Source organism: Marmota marmota, unplaced genomic scaffold (assembly GCF_001458135.2).
Source record: "Marmota marmota marmota unplaced genomic scaffold, marMar, whole genome shotgun sequence".
Classification (NCBI taxonomy): domain Eukaryota; kingdom Metazoa; phylum Chordata; class Mammalia; order Rodentia; family Sciuridae; genus Marmota; species Marmota marmota.
Window position 1 is genome coordinate 47,777,327 of NW_025999968.1, and position 16,738 is coordinate 47,794,064.

Consider the following 16,738-nt stretch of genomic DNA (forward strand, 5'->3'; position numbering starts at 1 on the left):
TTTTTTTTTTTTTTTTTTTTTTTTTTTTTTTTTTTTAATATTTATTTATTTACTTTTTTTTTAGTTTTCGGCGGACACAACATCTTTGTTTGTATGTGGTGCTGAGGATCGAACCCAGGCCGCACGCATGCCAGGCGAGCGTGCTACCACTTGAGCCACATCCCCAGCCCTCAATATTTCTTAATCAAAAGTTTAGCCTTACAAGGTTACACAGAGTATAAACTTCTATTTTAAACATACCATCAGTTTAGGTAGCAATGCTTCTAGTAGATTGAGTTGTTAAAAGGCTAAGATATGGTCACTAAATATTTAGTGTGGTCATAAAATATTGAGAAGTTTAAAAAATGTTAGGCCAAATATACATGGAAATTTGTATGGAATGTGTAAAACATGATTCATCTACTCATGAATCTGGCCTGACATTCTTCAAGTTTTGAATTTAAACATCCTCAGAGGTACAGAGGGTCTATGCTATTGACCATGGTTGGTCAAAAAATAACCATTGAATGTGCTTATTTATTTAACGTTCAGTATTAAATGATGCTCAAACTTGACAAAAAAGCTTGGAGGCCTTTCTTGGAAATTATAGACTCATGTTAGAAAAAAATAATAACTTAGAAATAGAAAGGAAACCAGGAGAATAGAAGAAGGGGAACAGGGGGATTGATGAAGAGAGGCACAAGGAGGGTTGTAGGGAATGAAACTGACCAGATTCTGTGGTGTGAATATAAGTATATGTAACAATGAATTACACTATGTATAATTATAATGCACCAATAAAAAATTTTTCAAAACGATATAGCACATTTGATAGCTGATTAGGGAAAATGTTAGCACCTCAAAAAGAGTTAAAATTCTTCATTAGATGTGCCAAAGAAAAATTTAAGAAAAACAATTCCCTGTTTTATTTATAAATGAGTTTTTCCTCACAGTGTTGTACCATGGGTTGCTGATGTGGCAGTGCCTTAGAACATGGATTTTTATTTATCTTTTCATTTGACCTACACAGCTCACAAGTAGTTAATGGAGCCACAGAATAAGGATTAGAGACAGCAAAATTATTGCTAAAGTGCTAGTATATTGGCAAGGTGCAATTAACTGAGACAGCTACTGTGTATGCTAAAATCTTACTCTCTTACAAAACCAACAACATTTAACAACATATTCCTTTATTTTCCCCACAAAACCTGCACTAAAATCATACCAAGTCACCAGACATTTGCTTGATTAAATGCTTTGCTGATCCAAACACCATCTGTATTCCCATTTTTTGGTTGACTAGTGCGTGGTTTCATGTTTCAATATGTTCCTATATTTAATTGAATAGAAAGTATGTGTTTCATGGTGATATAATTCAATATGTTCTTTCTATAATTCATGCTAACAGAGGGCTATTAGGAACAATTTTAGTTTTATAAATTGATCTAAAACTATATGTTTCTGACAAATGAAAAAACAAATAATAGAGAAAACATACAAGTTCCTTTTTGGTGTACCTAAGTGATAAAGCACCTTGAATTTGGTTCTTTTATAGCTCTAGATGTCCACTTCTTTCCTCAGGGTTATTTCATTTATTTTGTGCTTTGAAATGTTAAAAAGGTAGGGTATTTGTGTGACCTCAAGTTTAGTTATAAAGGAATCAGTACTGTTACCCATCATGCAATGAGATTTGACATTCAACCTGACTCCTAGTAAAATTCAGCTATTATTAAATTCGATCTTATTTTGTAAATAGTGACCTCTAAGTCATAGACTTCTGAATCTAGTTGATGTCCTCACCTACACTGTCACAGAGACCTTGTTTGCAAGGAAGGAGTTTGCAGGGAAGCATCAGAACCAGAGATTGACCCCGGATATGGTCAGTGAGTGTAAGTGTGCTTTGCCTTATTCCTGGGATCGGACTGAAGTCACAGTCAGGGACAAGCTGGTCTTAGCAATGGTGTCTGCCTATCCCAGGTACAATCACCATGCTCTGTGACTGAATGGTAATCACAAAATGTCACTCACATTCAGTCAATGGATAGCCCCATTTGAAGAAACAGGACTACCAGCATCTAAACCACACAAATCCAATTCATGTTCATGTATGGAATCCTACAGACACTGGATATTAACTCACTGATTTTGGGAAATATCTCTAACATCAAAAATCTAAATCATCAAAAGATGATTTCTGGTTTCATTATCATTTTTTCATGTCTCTCAGAGGTGTGCATGCGCAACTTTCAGATCATGCACCAATAACTCCTCATCTATGTTCATCAGTGATGTGAACGAGTCTGTCTTGTTGTTGTCATAGTTTCTATGGGAAGCTCCCAGCTATGTATTGTATTCGAGTTTGGAACTTGCACCTTATTTGACTGAATAAGCATTTTTCTTGTCTGTGACTTGGAAAAAAAGAGTTTTACGGGATATGAAAGACTTATGAACAAAGCTACAGGTAATGAACACCTCTAGTCATGAAAGATTAAAATTTTCCTTACAATGAAAAGTGATAGTGTCAAAGTAAGGGTGCATAAAGAATATATACACATACACATAAGTCTATTTCATGCAGAAAGCTTTCTGTAAAAAAAAAAAATACAAAAGCAACCAGTGCTGTATATCATGTAAACTCACAAAGTGTACTTTATACACAAACAAGAAGCATAAATTAAAAAGCAGGACAACAGCAAAACATTTTAAATATAGAAGAATTTGCACATACTTTTGTTAAATAAGAATAAATAATTTTATCACACAAATTCACATACCAGTTGCAAAAACAATAAATTACTTATTTTTCAGTGCTGCAACTTTTTTAAAAAGAAATTTGTGATTCATCCCTTAATTCTTACTTTATGGGATAAAACTGTTTCCACAGGAAGGCAAAGGGAGTTGAATTTGTCAAATAAATTATACCAATGTTATACTTCAAAACAAAAAGTCAGGGGTTAATTAGATCTTTTATGATCTAGAACAAATACATGTTATTTTCTTCTGGGCTCCCTTTGTATCTAATGAAACTTATGCTGAAGCATTTAGTGATATAAGTGAGATTAGATTCTTATAAACCTGAGCATTTTTCAAACAAACTATACATTTTCTTCTTCTTTTTTTTTAACATCCTGAATCCTATACTTTTTAAAAAAAATTCAAGATGCAACAATGGAAAGGTAAGACAGTACAATATCAAACTGGACTGAATTAGATGGAGTTGAAAAGTACTTTTTCCTTTGTTCATTAGTCTGAACACTCCACATATGAATTTCAGGTTCCAGTCTGTATCACGTTTCTCAGGAGTTTAGACATACATTCCTCAGTCAATCTATTAAAACTTATTTTTTTTAAAAAAAAGATAAAGAAGCTCCTTATAAACATGGAATAGTGGTTTATTTGTTTTAACCCTATTAAGATTTTTTCAAAGAGAAGTGTAAAACTTCATTATTTGGGGGAAGAATGAATCATGGATAAATCCTATTAAAAATCTATGAATACAGTAAAGAAGAGTAGGAGACAGCCTTGTGTACTCTTTAATTTTTTTTAATGTTGTTGGAAGTAGAATCACAAAATATAAAAATGAATCTTGTGATATTTGAGTTAGTTGATTAAAATTATTTTTTAAATTAGGAAAAATATTAAAACTATAAAGTATCTTTGAATTAATGAGATTTTAAATTTTTTTCTTACCCATTTGACTGGCTTTTGTCCCTGCCCTTGTATTTGGTGCTCACCATCAAATGTATGTATCAGTCTTATATAGACTCCATTTTTTTAAAATGATAATTTATTAAGATAAAACTACGATTTCTAAAGCAAACTCAGTCTGTGAAAATCTGAATAGTCATTTGTTTTGTAAAACATTATCTGTTTTACAAAAGGAATTTCCAAAGACAATACTTCAAAGAATGAGATATCCATATTCCTGATCCACTGAAACAGATGTGATAAAGCCAGATCAACTGGGTAATTCTTTTATGTTATAAAATATTATAATAAAAATAAACTCTCAAAAGTTTAATGAAACTCCAACAACAATTCCCTAAAATTCTTATATGCAAATTTTTTAACAATAGGCACATTTGGTTCGATTATTATAAAATGTTATATAAAACAATTAATTAACTTTGTGATAGCTCACAAAGAAGAAAGAAATACCAGTGAAATAAATACCTTTGATTTTCTGAGTTATGAAATGGGAGAATGCAGTTTACAGTATTTATTTAAAAAAAGACTTTTATATGCATGATTGTAAAATATTTTCAATGTCTAACTGTTCAAACTTATAACCTACCTACACAGGCTATGGAACTAAAAGCAACAAACTTCCTGGAAATCATGATATTTTTGTCACTCAAACACTTACTGATACAACCAAATACTTTCCAGTTGGGAAAAATCTTTAGTAAAGTAGAAATATATTAAAATATTAAGAAATTATTGCCTATGGTGTGGAAACAGCCTTATTCATGGTAAACACTATTTTTTTTGCATTGACCACATTAATGATAATGATCTCTTCTAGATATGACTAATTTCCAAGTGATTTTTAATATTCCTATTAAACCAGGTTGACAAGAAGTACAAAACATTGCAGGTGTTTTGGAACCCATCAAGAAAACAAACAAACAAGCAAAAACAAACACATTTTAAAGGCTTGCTGGTAAGAGGTATACCAGTGTTGAGGGTGTGGGATGTGGTTTCTGCATGTACATTACACATTGTGAGATATCAAATAAGAGCCGTAGAAAGAGAAAGAAGTTGTGAAAATCTAAATTGAAAACTGGATGACATGTGTTTTTATCCTTTAAATTCCAACACGAGGAAAATTGATTTTTAGACTCCTGAATGCTGACCACATACACACACACACACACTACTTCTACATCCTAATCATATATTAAATTTGCCTGGCTGCCTGAAAAAAATACAGGCATTCAATGATTTAAGTAAATGGACTCATGTGTGTATTTAAATGACTAGATACAATGAGATCCTTTTCCTTTTCAGAATTGCTCAAGAGATGCTTGCTGTTAAAATGTTTTTTGAATATGTTTTATCTCCTGTGTTCAGAAAACATACTAAATCTTGTTAAAACAGCAGCAAGTTCTTAATTTCCAGTAAAACATCCACAGCTCTTTCTGGAAACTGGAAAGAGTTGAAATAGCTGCAGACCTACTTTGGTCAAACAATATTTTATAGAAATATATATATATGTATGTATATACATACATATATATATATTTATATATTTATATATGTATATATATTTTAATAGAACCAAGTGATATAAAGTGACATACCAAGGAAGAAGGTATTTACAAACAGTAAAAATAAGCTACTGTGCATCATGGGTGAAAATGATTACGATGTCTTTGAAGACATTCTGTAAGAGGTAGGTGACAAGGGGGAGACTGTTCTGCCATCTTCAAACGTCCCCTGATTCTACATTCATCAGTGTGTTTTCCATTCTTGTAGGTCCAGGGGATGTTCAATAACTAAAAACTTTTCCTATATTCCAAGGTTACCATTGTCACATGAAGCAGTGCATATCTTCTTTTGGTCACAGAGAGCAGATTCTGCCCATAATTCAACTCCTGGTGACAATGACATTGAAGCATGACTTTCTGTGCGTTGGGTAGACCTCATGTTCACCACAGTGATGGATCCTACAGTCATCTTTGTGCCTAAGAGCATACCACAGGCTAACATTTCTTCAGCAGACATTGCTTAAATGCAGAAGGCCTCTGAGAGAGAAGACATCCCTTGGCTAACTTCCGGTTTCCATCCTGGCACTGCACAGTCCTGGTGTGCCAACCCGTGTCACAGGTCCTAGAGCAGGCAAGCCAGGGGCCTGTCACCCACTGTAGCTGTGGAAGGTGTGATCCCACTTTATTGCTGCCGTGGCTAGTGACAGAGTTTACTTTTTGAGTAGACTTCTTGGGAACAAAAAAACTATAGCGGACGTCTAAAGCTTTTGTTGGGTCTGTTGCAAGAATCTGCACTATTAGGATCTCCTTTGTGGCTGAGTAGCCCATACCATGCAAGAAATCATCCCTCTGGCTCCAACCACTGTAGTTCATGACTGTTCCATTGATGTCGATGATTGTCTCGGAAGTGGAGATCATGTACTTTCCATTTATTAGGTACTCGCCATTTTTCTTCTTCAGGGCTAAGTAGGCAGTGAATCTAGTCTGGTCTTTGGCTTTGAATTGTCGGACTTTTATGTGGGTTGCCCCTTCAGGGATCCGCACAACGTCAGTGTAGCCTTTACTGGAGAGAGGAATTTCCACAGAGGAGGGGGGCAAAGAGAAAAAAAACAGGTAAACTCTCAGCAAATGGATGAACAAAAAGAAACTCACTAAACATCTTCCCAAGAAGTTTCAATATTTTTAAAAGATTAATTTAGATTGACTTTAGAAAGGCATTTTCTAATGACACATTAAAAGTGACCATCTGCATTTGTATTGAGATGTTCAAAATTAGGATGAAGTCAACAACCTACCTTGATTAAAAAATTTATACCAACTTCATTTAAAAATTCATTCAACCATTGCCATCCTTTTCCTACTCTATCATCTTTACAATGTCACTTTACATTCTTTTCTATATAAATGTGACATATGTAAACACAAGATAATAAGAAACATTTGCCCTCATTCAATCTCATAGCAAATTTTACTGTTTCTCAAACTTATTTGCATATTGGAATATCCTGAAGATCTTTTAGAAGTTCCAAAGCTTATGCCATACTCCAGGCCAATTGAATGGCCATCATGTAGAGTGGGGTACCAAGAGCAGCGCTCTCGGGGTTCCCAACACTGCTTCAATGTGGACTGGTTCAAGGGCACAGATTTCGTACTTTGCTGGTCTAAGGTCAGAACAAAAGCTCTGTTTCCATTTCTACTACAACTATTAAGTTATTTAATGTTAAGTGATAGGACACTAAATGGAAGTTAAAATTCTAGTGAGTAATGAAAACTCACTACCAGCATGAAAATAAAAGAAAAAAAAAATTAACACCTTATCAAAACTCCCTGAAATTAGTATTCATGGAGATATTATGACAAACCAAATAAAATGTTACAGTGGGTGATAAATAAGATAGGTCCCTAGGCCATCTGCTTAGGAGAAGGGAAAAAAGTCACAGATATCTCTAATACTCATAAACCTGTGCAAATGCTAGGAAACAAATGCTAATTAAGCACCAAGGGACTACACCAGTAGTCCCACTACTTACTTTAAATAATTTTCCACTTATTTAAATAGAAACTCCTGGTGCAGTTAAATAGAAATTCCTTGTGCAGTTTGACTGAGTTGTATGAAATTGAGTTGTCTATTTCGTACTCCTGGCTAGAAGCTATGGGGTCACTACCCAAACACTAAAAATCCAAGTCTTTCCCCTGCTCCAGAATTTCATCTGGATGGAAGGGGAAGCTCATCCTAAGGAAGTGCCCTGTTTATTGGGCATCTGTTCCACAGTAATTGCCAAGTAGGTATCAGAGTTTCTGACAGTGTTGAAGAAAGAAGATGCGGGCTGAGGATATTGCTTATTCCAGCTTGATTCATCATTTCAATTTTCAAATATATTATGCATAATCCTTTCTTCCAGACCTTTTTTGTTTTTGTAGTGTCTAATACCAATCAATGATATGCAAACCCATGGTGGCTTCAAACAACAGCAGGGAGAATGTTGGGGAGTGTCATCTTTCATTCGAAGCTAAGAAAAAGGGATATTTTCAAGTATTTAAACAAATTCACTCTAATTCATTAGTGGCAGTGTTTGGCTTAGAAGTCATGTCTCTTGAATCCCAATTTGAGTTCTTTTCACCATGTCCCCTTGCCTGAAGTCCTTATCCATATTTTATAACAGTTAACTGAAACTAAGTTCTTGTTATAATGATACTAAGCCAGATATAAGAAAAAGAAAAATTGAATGGTAAGAAAATTAGCAGGAGAGCTTTTTGTTTTTATCTTGCTCCTCAGAGCCTGTCTTATTTTGCTGAGAATCAGTGAGGTCAGCACCATAACAGGTTTTCAAGCTGAGTTTTACAAGGGACTGGTAAGGCTGAAGATTAGTGCCCCGATTTCATAGGCACTAATTAAAAGATGGGTTCCATTATCTTGTGATTAATATTTCATTTTCTCTACATCCTGTTGGGTATCATTTAAATTCTGGAGAGCAACCAGGTTCCCTGACTACCATAAATAAATAAGGTTGTTTTCACTTAACTATTATAAAGTCTGACTGGCAGAGCAAGAGAAGTTGGTTTTGTGCAGGGCTATCTGCACAGTACCAAGAGCAGTGCCTGCCTGTCATGAAGGAGTAAATTCATTCACATACTTAGCATGCGGTCATGGAAATGACATTTTAGGGGGCAGTCATACCCCCTCACCCTTCCCCTAAATAAAACTTATATTTTCTGCAAAGAAACTCAGCAAGGTCAGAAGACAGAGTAATGGCGGGATTGGGGAATGGTCTTCCTGCTCGTTAGCATAGCCATTATCTGGGAAGGTGATATTTGACAGAGGCCTACAGAGACCACAGCTTATTAATTGGGGAAAGTGTGCCAGGCAGAGGAAATGGCCCATACATGAAAGTTGTTTGCTTGAAAGGAATCAGGAGCAGAGCGAGAGGACCAGTGTCAATGAGGCACCACCAGCAGGCTAGGGGACAATGCAGTCTTGGACACTAAGTGACATGGGGCCATCAGAGAGTACTGACCAAGGAACCCCAGGATCTGATTAGGTAACAAAGCAGTCACTCTTCTCTCGGGAGGAAGAAGAGGCTGTGAGGGGCCAGGGCCAGAGTGATCAGTGAGAAGACTGCTGGTCAGCCATGCAAGACATGGGAGGGCTGGGGATACAGCTCACTTGGAAGAGAGCTTTCCTGGCATGCATAGACCCTGGTTTCAATCCCCAGCATCACAAACAAACAAACAAACAAAAAACAAAACAAAACAAAACAAAACAAAACTTGGTGACTGGGGAGGAAGTCATGGTAAAGGGCAACACATCTGGATAAATGGTGGGAAGCAAGCCAAAAAGATTCACGGGTAGATCAATACGGGGTGTGAGAGAGAATGAGAAGTGATAGCCAACTTGAAAGTGTAGGCTTAAGTAACTGAATCACCATTTACTGAGCTAAGGGAGGAGGGGTCATGTTTGTGAACAGGTGTGAACTTGAAGTATTTTAGTTTGTATTGCCTCATTTAACCCTCACCTATGCTTTCATTAATTGCAAGATAATTGCTCTTATTTCCATTCTACTTTTGAGAAATATCATGATAAAAAAATTTAAGTGACTGTTCAAAGATTACATGGCTAGTGAATTACTGTTTTGAACTAGAGCTTAATTGCAAATATTTTAGCTCCAAGATTAATGTTACTCCTAGGTAATTTATTTGGAATATTCAAACAGATTATTTGTATCACATAATGTAGTCTTGGTCAAACGAGTTTACAAGTGGTTGTACTGCACATCATCTGTCTTTATCATGAATTTCTTCATCTTTTCATGTGACATCTAATGTGAAGATATTAGTTGTCAATATAAAGAACTTAAAATGTTATATTTAGCATTTTAAATCTTTTTTAAATTTTATTTTCTTTCTTTCTTTCTTCTTTTAGTTGTAGGTGGACATAATATCTTTATTTATTTTTATGTAGTGCTGAGGATCTAACCCAGTGCCTCATACATTCGAGGCAAGCACTCTACCATTGAGCTACAGCTCTCGCCCTATATTTAGCATTTTAAAAGGGAGTTTAAACTTTATGTAGAAGAATACACAGGATATATGTCTATGATAAATATTATTAAAATTAACTTTATTCCCCATCTAGTTTATAAATCTTTCTTTCCTCCTTCCCTTACCTTCCTTCTTTTCTTCCTCTTTGCATTCCTGCCTTCCTTTATTATTATTTTTAAAATTACAAAATGGCCTGTACTTAACTTATAGCCTCTGCTCAGCTTAACACCCATTAGCCACATAGAAGTCTGTACATATTAAACTTTCATAGCGCCAGTCTCCTCATTTGTTAAACAAATGGCTAAATTCATCATCTATAACATATCTTTGAGATGTATAAAAATGCAGGATATAATTGGAGGTGCAGGATTTATCAACACAGATGGTTCAACACAGTTGGGTAATTAATTATTATTTCATTATCAAGTAAGATTGGTGGTACATATTTTAACCCAGAATAAATTTTTAGCCATACATTTTTTTTTTATCTTGTCAAAGATAATTTCCAGTGTTTACATTGACATGATGCTTAATCTTTTAATTAAACTCTTATAGTTAGTTTGGTTTGTGCTTCACTCTCTAAAGATAACACAGCACCTACATCAAGAATATAGGTCCACTCAGCTAATACCACTCAGCAAAAAGTGGTTTTGCAAAGAAGAAAAATAGTCCTGTATTCCATTAGAGTTAGCCATCCTGTTAGCATAACATTTGATGCCAGAAATAGGTAATTTATATACTTACATATTTAAAGTGCAATTAAAGATGCAGGAGACATTGTTTTATGAATTTTCTTTAGAATAGATATAAACCAGAATATTCATTATAAACCAGGATTGGTATCCACACCGCTTCCACTAACTTACAGTTTGCAAGAAGACATGCTTTCTCAACAAAAACTCAGGCTAGTAAAAACTGCTTTGTTAAAAAAAAAATTAGTTAAAATAGAAACCAGGCATCCTTTCATCAACTATGTTTTAGGGTAACAAATCTGCACAATATCTCGGTAGCTGGGTGCTGTCCTCTTGACCCCTACAGCTGTGGCCATCCATCTTTTTCCAGAGGCACGGGGAGTTTCTCCTGAGTTATCAGGGCTTTACTCATCTCCTCTCCTTCCCTTCTCACATTCTAATGTGTTCCTACAGCCATGTCAGACTTCCCCTAAAAACAGCTTATGAGGTAATGTGAGTCCTCTGTATCAATTTTGCAAGTGTCTAAAGCTTTGTTCAACTCACGTAAGGGCAAGCATTCTATCGTATTACCTTTTCTTATTGAAGGTCCCAATAACCTTTGTACAACTGGAGTTGTCTCCTCCGCACACCCCGCACTTGTCATACTGCAGTTTTGAGCCAATGATGCCGTCACAGCCCGTGCGCACACACTTCCCGCGCACGCAGACGGAATTGCTGTAGGGCCTGCACTCAGTCCCATCGGTCACCTGAAAAGACAGACACAGCAAGAGTGGGAACATGGGTGCATTGCTATTTGATTCCTTTGGTAAACTAGCAAGTTCTCATTTATGTTTGATTGCAATAAGTCATATATTGAAAAATAAACCAGCAATCAAAAATCAAACAACCACTTAGTTTTCAGGGATTTATGACTGAAACATCCTTGCTATATTAGCAGTAAGAAGATCTGACACCTTTTCTCAACTTAATGTGCTAGGCCATCCTAGGTACTTATCTCTATTTTGGTATGAATAGCATGTTCCTACAGTATCATCTGGTTTTTATATTGATTGAAACTTTTTTTTTCATCTATTGTGTGGAACTATCATGCCTGTAGAGAACTGAATATGAGCAGCGATTCTTCTTTATTGCATAACTATTCTTAGGGTAGCACATTTGAAAATCTAAACTTATTCACACCCATGTGATTGGCTGAAAAGCATTCCCCATTGTGCATTGAAGTAAAGATAAATACGTTAATGTGGAAAATAAAATATGAGGAAGTCACAAAAATACTACTGAAAGAGAATGAATATATTTTGAATAAAGGAGTTAGTATAAACTGCCATTAAAAAGCTAGTTAAAAAACCATATGCATATAAACTGTGGCTTATGTATGTGAGTATATATAATACCAGAAACATCTATATATGCTCATATATAAACTTGCATTTATTGTTTGTGTATAGACAAAACTCTTTTCATATTTATGTCTGAATGTGAGTGAAGGTGTGCATGAATGTAAATTGAAGTAGAATATACTTCTATAGATCAATGGTTCTCTATATAGTGCTATTTCAAGGTTATGTTTTTGTTTTTATTTCTCTGTGCTAATTATTTATTGGTACTTGGGTTTGAATGGAGGGGTGCTTTACTACTGAGCAACATTCCCTGCCCTTTTTATTTTTTATTTTGAGACAGGGTCTTGCTAAATTGTTTAGGGACTTGTTAAATTGCTGAGGCTGGTCTCAAACTTGGAGTCCTCCTGCCTCAGCCTGCCAAGTAACTGGGATTACAGGTGTGTGTCACCCCACCTAACTCTATATTATTTTTTAAATGAAATGTATTATTTCATATTAAATGAAATATATTTTTCAAAGAAGCCACATAAATTGAACATTAGCTTAGTTTTCAATAATGTACATTTCTGAAGGCCAGTTTCAGAAGTATTATTAAATGTAGCACCTCTTTGCAAAATAGATAAACAATATTCAATAGTTGCTGCATAATAGTGAAAAAAAAAAGAAAAGCCTGAAGTATATTTCCTAAGCAGATATGTTCATCTTGGAAAAATAAGAGATGTCCACAAACTTAACTTATATATAACTTGAAGGACACTTGATTCACATTAAGGATCCAAGACTTAGTCAAAACCTTGGGTCAGAGACAATGATGTTGATGCCTATCTTCTTGACTCAGCAGAAGAATTTTTAAGTAAACGACAGAAAAATAGAAAAGTTGCTTGCTTTATATTCTCTTTTGCAAATGTGCCTAAGAAATACTAGTTGTTTTCATGGCTACTTTGAAGTTAAGGTCATACTTAGCTTGCCCTGACAGTGATTTATAATTTCCAAAAATTGCTTTTAAAACATTTACTTATTCTGTTGAAAAATAGTTTTTATTCATTGTATAAAGTTTGAAAATATAAAAATTATAGAGGTGAAAATAAAAATCTCCAAAATTCAAACCACCCCCAAAATAATGACTATTTACATTGCAGCCTTCATTCTACCAAACAATTTGCACCAAGTACACCTCCTGCATCTGCACAGCCAGTGTGTAGTTACCTTTGGAGAAAAGACCACGTAGTAGCCAGTGCCCTTGGCTCTGCAGGTCAGTTTGCACACGTCTGCTGGCAGGACGCCTGCATATTTGGGAACCCATTCTACAAATGTTTTGACTCCTTTTGCATCAGACTGGTAGCCATTTTTGGCCTCACATTGCTCATGACGAAAAGATTTACCTAGGAAACAAAACATGTTACTTTAACACTTGACCTGTTCTGAGTCTTACATATTAATCTTGTGCATTTAAATAATTAATTTTAAGGAGATGATGCTAACTTTATCACAGAGCTTCTTTATGCATCCACTCTGAAAGATTTTATATCATTGTCTTCCACTTCTGTCTGTAGGATCATTATCTTCCAGTTCCCTGAACACACTAACTTGTTTATAAAAATAATTTAAAATCACTCACATATTTGTTATTGATTTGCATACTAGTGGAACTGTGCAGCCTAAAATAAACATTATTTCCCTAGTTTCTCCTGTTTATTTCTGTTAGAGTTCAAACACTTGTGGCACAGGGTAGTTACTGACGCAGAGTAACATACCATTAGGTGGGCAGGGCATCACACTGCAGGAGCGGTAGATGGCTCTCTTCCCTGTGCAGTAGCGGCCACTGTTTCTGGGTGCAGGATTGTTGCAGTGGCGATAGGCAAACTGTACTCCTCCCCCACATGAGCGAGAACACTGGCCCCAGGGTCCCCAGGACCCCCAGTTGCCATGGCTTGATGTCTGAAATAAAAAAGAGAAGCTTTTCTTTCTTCTTTTTTCTTTTTTTTTAAACTCAGGAGGAAAACATTCAAAAGGTACTTTAGAAATCACTTGCATATAATGAGACAGTGGAAACCTCATGACAGTTACATTTTCATCAAATTGAACATGATCGTGCTCTGGAATTGCAACACATTTCCAATTCTAAGCAATTCATCTTTCCCAGCCTTTACAGCCAGTGCCAGAGGATCTAATGCATCCTACTAAATACTAAGATACCACAAAGAGCGTCTTCTGTTTTCTATGAGACATTTTAAATTATGCTTTCTGATATTGTACAACTCTGTTGGTAACCACTGGACCATGTTCTCTTTCTGTACATGCTGATCTCCGGTCTTTGATAAAGTGCACAATGTTGATAGCTTTGCAGGAGGCCCGGCATTGTTCAATTGTGATTGCAAGTCCGTGTCTTTCTCCCTCTTTAGCTCTGAAGCTCTAGGGTTCCTCTGATGATATCATGCATTCTGTCTGTGACATACTCTGATCCATACATAAATGTGTTTCAATGGCTTCGATGATTCCTAATTAGATGTGACAGAAACTGAAGGACACCTGTACTCTACTTGCATGTACCCATAGGGAAGGAAGAGCTCTGTAATGACAACCTAGGTCCAGTCCCCTGGAAACATTGTGGGATGAAGCTGAAAGATTCAGAAAGGAAAAATATTTCACATTATTTTGCCCAGGGAATGTGCGCAGAACTACCTCTGGCTGCCTGTGTTGGGGTATCTGACAGTGTTAAAGACTAGGAACCCATTCTACAAATGTTTTCTATGTGACAGCCTGTAGAAACACAGGTGATAAATACAAAGCAGCATTCTTCTGGGACTTGACAAAATCTTCCAAGTGAGAGTGAACACTCAGCATGATCTGGCCTTGAAGATTAAGGAGGCAGTTTGTGACCTGAAGCTGGGACTGTACATTTAGTGCAAACCTATTTCCCCAGAGCAGCCAGAGGTTACCACAATCCCTAAAGTTAGATGAACTTGCTATCAACGGAAGAAAAATGACCGTTTGGAGCTTGCCAAATACGTATAAGGACCATGGCATTGACTCTGCTACTATTTACTTACTAAATTTAAATAAATGTATCTGGAATCTTAGCAAGAGGAGTTTAAAAGTGAGCTTCCAAAAAATGAGTTCTGGGGCCCTACTTGGGGTCTCAATTTCACAGATACTTGGTCATTTATTTACATGTGAATGGCTAAAATTCCTAAAGAAATACCTATTGTCAGATATTCTCCAGTGTTTGATTAATGAGGCAAAAAATGAAACTTATATAGATCAGAAAGGAAGAATCTTTTAACCAAGAAGCCCTCTATGACAGTACCCACACGCATGTCATGCGAGGTCTCAGGGATTTGGGTGGCCACTTACTGAATAGTATTTTTTCTTGGTTTTGTCCACACACTTGCCCTGCAGGCAGATTCTCCCCTTCCCACAGGGTGTCCCTTCCACAGCCGGCAGCTTCTTGGTCAGACACACCATCTGGCCCTGGCGCACAACGGCACACCACAGGCGGGCACAGACATCCATGCCAGGACACACTGAGTACTCGGGGCCGAATGTCAGGTTGCACTGCTGGGTGGCATCGTAGGTCTGTCCTGGGAGTTCCTCAGGGCCCTGGATTTGCTTGCGTGGTATGTCTAGCAAACAGTTACCTAAAAGAACGACGGAAATTGACCTCCGTAATAAGTTTAGGTTTCACATCGCTAAAAGGGGAGATCTAACAATTAAAGGCTCCAGATAAGGCCAAAGCACTGTGCACCCACAATCTCCATGGAAAAGGGACTCTGCAAGTCGCAAGGGTGGGACTCAGCAGTGCCCTCTATCACCCTTCGTGGGTGATGCATGTAATGGAATGCCTGTAATGGAGGTGGGGCTGGCAGCATATAAGTACACGAAATTATTTGAAATAGTTTGAAAATATCCGTTGTGCTGAAACACCAAAAGAAGAGAAAATTAGGATGGACCTCGAGGAAATCTGATAGCATACTTAATATCAACAATAAATCCTCCACAACTCGGAGAAACAGAATTCATCCTTGGCATTCTATTTACATCCCATATCTATTTCTCACTTACCTTATCCCTATGTGTTTATCCCATGTCTCCTTTCCACTAGTTCCATTATAGTCAAGTTCATACCTCATTTATTGTAGCACTCACTGAACAAGCATTTGCTTAGTACCTAGAATGTTCTAGAAAGCATACTTACAATCAAGAATATGGAAAAAAAAAATGATCCACATCTACCCCTTAAGTTCTCCCAATAAAATGAAAGAGACTAAAAAAGTAGTGTTCCTTTCAGACTGATGAAATTTGAATGAAATTCTTTCAAGATTCATAGAATAAAGGAGTGATGAGAGAAGAAAAGAAACAATTTTTGACAATTTAGGACTAGGCCAGCCTTCTGACTCTTCTTTTTCTTTCTTTGGTATCTATTCTTTTGAGAACAGGTATCTGTTGGGTGTTTGGAGTATATCTGTCGAAACCACACTAGTGTCTTACTGCAAATATTAGGGATCAGGGTGGCCACAGGCAAACAGGGGTGAGGTGAGAGGTCTACAGAAGGTGGGACACAGATGAAGCAGATCCACAGGTGAAACAGGGCTTTCTCCCCCCAAAATGCTTCCCTGAGAATCCCTGCCCAGTGAGCTTTACTCTATTTATCTTCTTTTGTCATACATGCATGCATACTGCCCATCTATTTCTATATTCTTTTTTTTTACTTAATTTTAGATTTATACACTGATGATAAAGGCAATAAAAACAATAACGAACATTTGTTCCACACACTGTTCTCAGTTATCTACATGTAATAACTTATTTAATCCTCACAAGAACCCTATGAGGCAGTTTCATTTATTTTGCTTACTTTATAGACAAGAGAACTGAGGATCATAAGAGGCAGATAATTTACCCAAGGCCACAAAACTTAAATTAGCGTCTTATGCCTAGAATCTGCCCTTCTCATCGCATGCCACTTTATCTTCTGCAA

General features: G+C 36.4%; 1 protein-coding gene across 6 annotated transcripts in view; it reads right to left on the bottom strand.

Annotated features, from left to right (window-relative positions):
- Window positions 1-16,738, bottom strand: part of Adamts5 (ADAM metallopeptidase with thrombospondin type 1 motif 5) — a 56,091-nt gene that overhangs the window by 8,216 nt on the left and 31,137 nt on the right. Inside the window, exons 5-10 of one of the 6 annotated variants that reach the window (XR_007347720.1) lie at window positions 15,115-15,398; window positions 13,515-13,698; window positions 12,967-13,142; window positions 10,991-11,166; window positions 5,575-6,252; window positions 4,822-4,823 (exon numbers count right to left, since the gene is read on the bottom strand). Coding sequence is in view for 1 of the 6 variants with exons in the window: in XM_048803539.1 (XP_048659496.1) it covers window positions 5,685-6,252; window positions 10,991-11,166; window positions 12,967-13,142; window positions 13,515-13,698; window positions 15,115-15,398 (1,388 nt within the window). In the remaining 5 variants the exon portion in view is untranslated. Of the gene's footprint in view, window positions 1-1,152; window positions 6,253-10,990; window positions 11,167-12,966; window positions 13,143-13,514; window positions 13,699-15,114; window positions 15,399-16,738 lie in introns of those variants that run through there. The other 5 variants (XR_007347717.1, XR_007347719.1, XR_007347721.1 and 2 more) reach the window with 5 other exon arrangements.